Source organism: Maylandia zebra, linkage group LG6 (genome assembly GCF_041146795.1).
Source record: "Maylandia zebra isolate NMK-2024a linkage group LG6, Mzebra_GT3a, whole genome shotgun sequence".
In the NCBI taxonomy this organism is placed as follows: domain Eukaryota; kingdom Metazoa; phylum Chordata; class Actinopteri; order Cichliformes; family Cichlidae; genus Maylandia; species Maylandia zebra.
The window spans coordinates 15,278,250-15,286,671 of record NC_135172.1 but is presented as its reverse complement, the minus strand read 5'-3'; the positions used below and the strand labels follow the sequence as shown (position 1 = coordinate 15,286,671).

The 8,422-nt window shown below is 37.7% G+C and overlaps 1 protein-coding gene across 1 annotated transcript; it reads right to left on the bottom strand.

Moving 5' to 3' along the window:
* Positions 1-248: 248 nt before the first annotated feature.
* On the bottom strand, positions 249-7,244 carry LOC143419094 (perforin-1-like). The gene is made up of 10 exons (XM_076885383.1): positions 7,191-7,244; positions 5,406-5,591; positions 5,240-5,319; positions 4,806-4,851; positions 4,253-4,395; positions 4,006-4,144; positions 3,838-3,918; positions 1,921-2,417; positions 1,729-1,822; positions 249-779 (listed from the first exon to the last, which is right to left on the bottom strand). Exons 1-10 carry the CDS (start codon positions 7,242-7,244, stop codon positions 567-569), a joined length of 1,533 nt encoding a protein of 510 aa, XP_076741498.1. The 3' UTR covers positions 249-566.
* Between the last annotated feature and the right edge of the window lie 1,178 nt (positions 7,245-8,422).

The window sequence follows — 8,422 nt, the reverse complement described above, 5'->3', positions numbered from 1 at the left end:
TTAAACACCATTAATCCTAAATAGTTGAACTCTGTACTCACCCAGTTTTTGACAGAGTGGTGAACTCTTTTCTGTATGTTTGGAAACAAGATTGTACTGGCCACAGTAGATGTGGGATATCCGAAGCTTATCTGAGACTGAATATTTTTACTTGTTTAATACTGGCAGATAATAAGAATTATATCTAGAGGTACCTCTTATAATAGAGTTGTCCCCTTTAAGGACCCAAAGAACATGTTTTTGACAGGCTTTATTTGAATCAGAAGTAAAGTGACACAACAAGGATTTGATCATTTTTACACAACTGAAATTAGACTCACATATTAGTAGAAATACACAGCAGCTGATTCAGTGTGTGTGTAATTATTTATAACTAAAAACTACTGAAAACCAAAAAAGTATGATTTTTCTATCATTTAAAAATATTAATATATGAATACAGCCCTGAACCTTAGCTTATATAAAGGCTAAAAACTGAATACAGTTACCTCTTAGTGGTAGCAAAATAAATCCATAAACTGATGAGTCACATGAATTTTTACATTAATTAACTCAAAATACATTTGTTATTTTGCAGATGGTTGATAACTATCACACCGGTCTCCAGCCAGATGAGGGTCACATGTCAGAGTGTACCGGACCTCAAAACCTCCTCTTTTAGCTGGACAGGTAATTGTGTATGTCCCCTGCTGAAGATACTTGAAACATGATCCCAGACGGTCATCATTCGTTACGTCCTTGTCCCAAACTTCAACCTTCAAACCAGAGTGTGTGTCCACCTTCATAAGAAAATTAATCAAACAAGAGTTTTAATTTTCATCCTTCCAATTTTTATTTTAGGTTTGTGAATCATAAACAGTAATAAGGACAATTGGACAAATTCAAAAAAACATTTTTAAAATCATATTTTACATTTAAATTCAGATTGGAAACTTTAAAATGATTTAAAATTAATCTGTGATAGAGACACACTGGTGAATTCCTGGGGGGCACTCACATATCACTTTTTTTCTCTTAAATCTGACTCCTTGACAGATTTAATCAGTTTATTGATGACTTTTACAGGCCCATCCCCAGAATTATTTTTGTTTGGCTGCAAAACCACCTAGAAACAAGTACCTATATAGTTATGGTTAGCTGAAGAATGGCTCTGTAAATAGCAGAATACTTGATTGTTTTCCCAAAATCTATTGAAATCTGGGCACTTCCCAAATAAAATGATAAATCATGAAAAACGCCTTATCAGCAAGATCAACTTATTGCAACAGAAGACATTTAAGGCAGGATCCACATGGTGCCTTTTAACAAAATGAGCGGGTTGTAAGTATTGCAGAAGTGTTGTGCTCATTTACCTTCAGCATTTTAGTATTATAGTAAAAACTGTAGCAAATGTGTTCAAAACCACTACATAGCTGATATTACTTTTATTGCTTGCCAAGTCATTGTGTACACTGTATCACGGAATTTGTTGTTACAGCAGTTTTACAGGTTTTACAGCCACTAAAACTTGAAACCATAAGTTTGGTAGTAGAGTTTGGTTATTTGGGTTAATGTAAGGTAATCCTTTTGCTGTCAGTTTAGGTACAAAAGTATCAACCCTTCTTTGGCAATCATGGCTTTGATTGGGACAAACCACAACAATCCTTTTTTTAGGTTTGAAAAGTAAATCAACTCTGCTGACTGTGAGCCCAAAAGACTTATGATTATCCATAGTAAGGTTTTACTGACCTTGCCCAGATCATAATTCACGTTCCACTGGGGGTTGTTTGACCGAATCCAATGAGTCTGCTTATAGATGGAGCCAAACCACATTTTTACATAGCTGTATGTAGAAACAAAGAAAGAAGATCAACAGAAGAATTAGTAAGTCTATTTGATATACCACCTCCAAATTTGAATCCCTGACCAGAGTCTATTCACCCCTCAGTCTGGCCAGTTGGATCTCCTTTCAGGTCCCAGGCTCGCAAAATGGTAACCTTTAGCGACCCCCTCCAGGCTTGCAGAGGACAGCAGTTGGAAGCCAGATTAGGAATGTTTGAACAAAAGTTTGGCTTACTGGGTGATTTTTTCACAGCATTGTCCTCTAAGTACTGCTCAATGGCAGCTTTCATCCCTGTCTTTTGTGTATAATTTGTCATCAGCTCGTAGATTGGCCGAAGGGAGTAGGAAACAACATCTGGGTGATCCTTCAGTGTCTTCAGCCAAGTTAGATAGCCAAGGGAGTTATTATGTGTGAGTGCAAACTCTCCCAACCAACCATTGCCTCCTACCACCTCTGTGTAGTGTTGGTGGAGTCCAGAGCCGTATGTAACAGAGAGACCCTGGTTTTGAAGGACCTTGTTGCAAGAGTCTCTGTTACCAGATAGTTGCAACTTTCCCAAGCCAACAGAGAAACCCAGCGATAAACAGGAGTGGACCTGCAGGACAAGAAGGGAAAGAAAATGTCAACAAATATTTGTACTTTCTACTCTGTACATTTTCAAAACAGATATATTGTTTGATATATTTCAGGAGAGTTATTATTTTACATCAGTGCAAGCTTTCAAACATCAAACAGACTTGAGCCTGAACTGTAACACATGAAATTCAATCCCGTATTAATCACCATGTTCCAAAAAAAGAGATGAAAGAGGCAAAAACGTGTGCCATCGTCAGGAGTTAGAGTGGTTTTTATTTTAGTTTTGGTTTGTTTGTTTTTTGGCACAACACTCAGAGATGGAGAAAGATAAAAAAAAAGGCAGGACAGGAGAGGAAGAAGAAAAGTTAGATTTAAAGGTAAGGACTGCTAAGTGACGCTTGATAAACTGGAAATTTAAAGTTACGTGTCTTTACAAGTTGTCATGTTTGTAAATCTGATATTGGGTCTGTACATTTGAAAATATGTTTTTTCATATTGTGAAGCATGCTGCAAACAAACTGAGGTAGATTAATGGTATTATACTGCATGAAAAAACTCTGCAGTTTAGTGCAGGATAAACAGGTTAGTTTGCTGTACTGTCATGGGTTTAAAACAGGGCTGTCCAGGCCGCCTCAAGGGCCGGTGTCCTGCAGGTTTTAGATCTCACCCTGGGTCAGCTCACCCAAATCAAATTATTAGTTCATTGCCAGGCCTCTTCAGAACTTCAAGACATGTTGATGAGGTCATTTAGCCTTTTAAATCAGCTGTGTTGGATCAAGGACTCATCTAAAACCTGCAGGACACCGGCCCTTGAGGCCTGGAGTTGGACACACTTGGTTAAAAGTAAAGACCAGTGTGTGACTGGTGCACAGTGGATATGGTGCTCATGGTTACATTGAGTATATAAATAGTGTACTAGAGGATGGAAATCAGCCAAGACAACTCATGAAATATCCGCTGACATTTTGAATTCAGTTGTGTACATTCACAAAGAGTAATAAATCTCAGAGCCAACTGATCACTGATCACAGCCTGTACACTAAAAAAATCTGCTGGATCCCACAATAAAAATTGTGATTCTTTTCCCTATGCTGAGCCACGACAACTTATTTTAGGGTTCCCCCACCCGCTGAATCTGACTGTGCTCATTTTCCTGTTTAGAGGCAAAGTCACCCTCTACAATGTAGAAAACAGAAAATAGAGCTATGTTTTTATTTTCCTTCTTTTTGTCTGCTCATGTTCTGCTTAACAGATTCAAGCTGAGAATATTTATTACAATTAAAAGTTGACTAAAGCAAAGTTTGTATTATAATGTACTTATTATTTTTATTGTTATATTATTACACTGTTTAGTTAGTTCTGCACAACAATAGCCGGTGCCTTGAGGCAACTATTGTTGTGATTTTGCATTATATAAATAATGAACTTTATGTATGCACCTGATTTGAGGTGAGTCCGTTCAGTGAGGACAGACAGGTTCGTGCAGCTGTGACTCGCCTCAGTCGACCACCAAGGTGAACCTGCAATGTGGTGCAAAGTTGTTGTTATAAAAAAAAAATTTTTTTATTATTTTTAAATAAGGTAATTCACCGTGTGTGTGTTTTAACCTGGCGGATGTAGTGTGTGCCATAGGTGTGTATGAGCTGACTGTACTGAGCTCTGGTGAAGCTGTTGTAGAAACCTGGTAGCTTAGCTACAGCCGAACTGAACTCAGAGCTGAGAGGTGGTCTGTCTGATACTCGGTAACTGGACACAAAGAGACAGATTAGTAAATGATCTCAACAGAAGCTTTTCAAATCACGATTGCAGAATAACCTGAATTTATGTGAGTATTCTGAGTTATTCACAGCCTACCTGTAATGGTTGCAGGTGACCCTGTGTGTGCTGAAGGTGTGGCGGTCCTCTTTGGTCCTTTCTGAAGCAAAGTTATAGGCAGTGGATTGCGTTCCTCCCACATCCAGGCTAGCAGCCACAAACTTCTCTAAATTTAGGCCAACCTGTTATAATAAATGAGACAAATGATTAATTTGTAGTCAAATACGGGACTTTACAGAAGTGTTTCATTTTATTCACATTTTAGCTCGTCAGTACTGAGACATTTTGTGATGTATTTGTCCAGATCCTAATTTATGTTCAAACATGGCCTCATGTTTGAACATAATATAAATTTATTGTGTCATTTATTATGTAATTTTCCTACTTGGGTCAAATAAATATTGTCTTGAGATGTTGAAGTGTATGAGAGTAAATGTGTACTTCGTTGATTTCTTTTCAGAACATTGGTTCTGAATTTGATGCCAAAAGGTACATTTCCTTTTTGGTCACAAGGTGGCAGTCTTGTGAAGGCATGATTACTGCACTAAGCTGCAGGTAAAATATATCATTAGTATAGTAAAATGTGCCCTACCTTCCAGTCAGCACTGTCCTGGGAGGTGTAAGCGTCAACCAAAGAGCTGTGAATACAATTCAAAGTAAACGATCACTGTAAAATCTGAAAGTTAGTATTTACAGAGGAACACCTGTTATTGTAATTAGACTTTCAGCTGTGAATAATATGATGAAGAGAGTTTAGGCCAGAGAATCAAAATGCTTACTATTAAATTAGTGTGACTTTTCATTTCATCATTGCCAAAGACTGAATGAGTTTAATTAGATGGAAATCTTTAGATAAAGAGTCAACGGCTGAGCCACAAGATGCTCAGTTGTCACAACTGTTTTTCATGGTAACAGATGCGTTCCCAGTTGAGCCTGAGTATAAACAACACAATTTAACTGTGCACATTTTTCTTTGGAAAGCATGCACTAATTCTAAACAATGATAAAAATGTAATAAAACTATACCTAACAGAGCTGTGGGCACTGCTGTAAATGTCGGCACTGCATCGGCTGAATGCACGCCAGTCCACTGCAGAGACTGGCAGCTGAAAATGAAGACAGATCATGAACATGTACACATAAAGTCTGTGCTACTGATCAAATGGCTCTTTGTTGTTGCATCTTTATTTACTTTCTGCAGCACGTTGCCTTGAAGCGGGTTGGAGCAGAGAGTACATGTTTTACTTGGGGTGAAGTAGGTATTCACATCAATCACGTAGGCTCCCTTTCGTCGCAGAGTGACCACATCAAATCCCTCCCCCACCAGGTTGTGACCTGGTACAAAAGGAGCAACCGTGCACTGGACGTAGTTTCCAGTCTGACAGGAAAGAACAGCGGAGTTGCAGGACAGAAAGAGAAGGAGGCTCAGGTAGAGAGGAGGTGGGGTTAAATAAGACAGCATAGCTGCAGTGAAAATGACTGATATTTTGGAGAGGAGAGAGAGAGAGAGAGAGAGAGAGATAAAGACATAAGCGATCGTCATTTCAACAGCAGGTGATTCTCAGTAAAGTAAAGAACTCCAAATGTTTGCAAACATGCAGCCTCACCTGACTGCAGGTTTCCCCAACCTTATAAACAGTACAGGACACAGCAGTGTGTGTATTAGTGATTTGCATAATATTATAAGCTTGAGTAAACCTGCAGTCAGCTGAGACTCGATGGGTGAGGAAATGTTTCTCCCACTTAAAATTCTGTGACTAAATGAACAGAACCAACTCTCTGAAATATATAGTTTATTGTTTTAACTCTGAATACCTCTGGCAGAATATTTCTGCAATTTGCTGTAGTTGTTTAGTTACTCACTGCTTAAACAATGGCATTTTCCTTTGCCATTAAAATGTTTTGTTCACACACCGTGTTATTTGGAGAAAAACACTTTTGTGTGCACTGGCATCACATCTGATGTGATTTCTCACAACACGGTGCTTGATTCCAACTCGTCTGAGAAGATGGAATACTTATACCAGTACTGGTGGTACTGTTGGAATTTGTTTACGTCTAAGGATTATACCTAAAAATACATTTCACATGTAGAATGACCTTGACTTAAAAGAAGAAACAATAAGAAAAAAAAGTATAAACATACACACACATGCATACAGACACACACATATACAAGTATAAACATGTTCCAAGAATAGACTTTAGTCTTTGATAGTCTTTGAGCTGTTGGCTTCCAAACGTATTCATGCTCTCTGCTGTATTGTGCTCTTTTTTCTTTGAATATTAAATCTCTGACTTATTAAAATAAAATGAACAATAACTTTGTGTAGCATTTAAAAAAATGTTTCTACCTTTTCGAAAAGGTTGCAGTTCTCTGTCAACGACGCAAATCAGACAAAAGCACAACAATGAGCCAATAAGATTTGTTCAAAAACCGACTGAGGCGCACAGCTTTTAAAGAATAAGATGGGTGCACGTGCTCAAATCAACAAAGATAAGCATCATAATAAATTCACCACCAATGACTTATTGGACCCAGGATTAAGGAAGTGTCCTTGGACTAACTTCATTGTCAATGCAGCGAAGCTGTTTGAGATTATCTGCCCTCTTAACTAGACATTAACTGTGTACGTGTAAGAGAAAGAAGGCTGTCAGCCCCCAAACCACAACAGAGATGCCACACATGCAGTTTGGTAGAAATCCCAACAATTATTAGAGTCAAGTATATTTTTAATTTCATTGCCAAATCTACTTATTTAATCAATAAACAGACGTGTTATCAATTCAGCCTGATAGGAGCCCACTGCATGTCCCATTTTTCTCCAGTGTCCAGTTTTTCTCACCAATTCCCTACACAACGCTAGGGGCAATTTTTCTCCAGGGTTTGTTTTAACACTATTGTCAACACAAACCAAAGGGTCAATTTATGTGTTGTTGTGTGTGGGTTAACTCTTTAAAAGTGTTTTTTATGTACCCGCAGACATGCACTGTTGGTTCTGCAGTCACTAGATATAAAGTCTGTCTTCATTCTGGGTAAATGTGTCACGTTTGTTATCGCTGCTCTGATTGTTTTCCCTGTTTCACTCCTTTCTTCAGTTGTTTTTCTTACACCCACAGGTGCCCTTGGACTTTAATTGCTCCTAGTGTCACTCACGTGTTTGGCATTACATGAATCAGCTTTGTGTGTAAACATACCTGAAATCTTTTACTAGTTTTTTTCAGCAGTGAAATCAAATACATTACCTATAAATCAACTTCCTTTTGCATATTTGTATTTTTTATTTGTAAACTCTTAGTGTGTACATACACCAAGTTATGTTATTCACTATAAAACATGTTCCATTACTACGTAGGCTTACAATTTCAATTAATATCCAGACCTTTAAGTAGTCAGGCTATTCATTTTCAAACTGCAAAAACATTACACACAGACAAAGTCTCACGAAGAGACTCTCAAGAGAGACTTAGTGTTGTGTTTGAAGTAGTATACTGTGTTTGTAGATGTAAACACAAAGATCATTAAGCATGCATGTATATAAAATATTTTCCCCCTTTTCAGCTGCTCAATAATGCAAATATATAATAAGCCAGTCTAATGGTAGCAACGGAGTGCATTTAGGCACATAGACATGATCATCCTGCTGAAGTTTAAGTCCGTTTGAATATGGCATGTTGATGTCAGACGGTGTAATTTAGAAATTGTTTCCCCATAAAATGATCTCTAGGGGTTACAGAGAGTGGTCTGAAAAAGAGAAAATATCCAGCTTTCTCAGTGAAAATGCCTGAGTGTGTAGTTTCATACCATGGATAATCCTCTATTTTAAGGTACAGTATGGCCAAGGTTTATAAAGTAGACTTACTTTCTTTTTATTATTATTATTAAATGTGACAAAAAATTAGTGACTGAGCAGATAAGCTCAACAGAAAAGTATTTACAGAGGTCAAGATAGAAACCCATTTTCCCATAGACTTCTACAGGACCACTGCAACAACTGCTATCACCATCTACTGACCCTCAGATAGAATGTAGGTTCAATGTTTTGGCTTCATTTTTCCAACAAGGAAACTATGTCCATGTTTTATGCTGTGTACAAGGGGCTATATGAAGGTTTAGTATAAGATAAATAACATATCTTTGTTATTTATTTAGGTATTTATCAAGGAGCAAACTACTTGCTGATCACAAGGTTATGAGAATGCTCAGCT

Excerpts from the sequence above, each read along its gene's own strand:
- LOC143419094 (XM_076885383.1), bottom strand. The coding sequence starts at position 7,244 with ATGAAGACAGACTTTATATCTAGTGACTGCAGAACCAACAGTGCATGT. Across the intron at positions 5,320-5,405 it reads AAGGCAACGTGCTGCAGAAA|CTGCCAGTCTCTGCAGTGGA; the intron begins GTAAATAAAGAT and ends CTTCATTTTCAG. Across the intron at positions 2,418-3,837 it reads ACGGACTCACCTCAAATCAG|GTCCACTCCTGTTTATCGCT; the intron begins GTGCATACATAA and ends CTTGTCCTGCAG.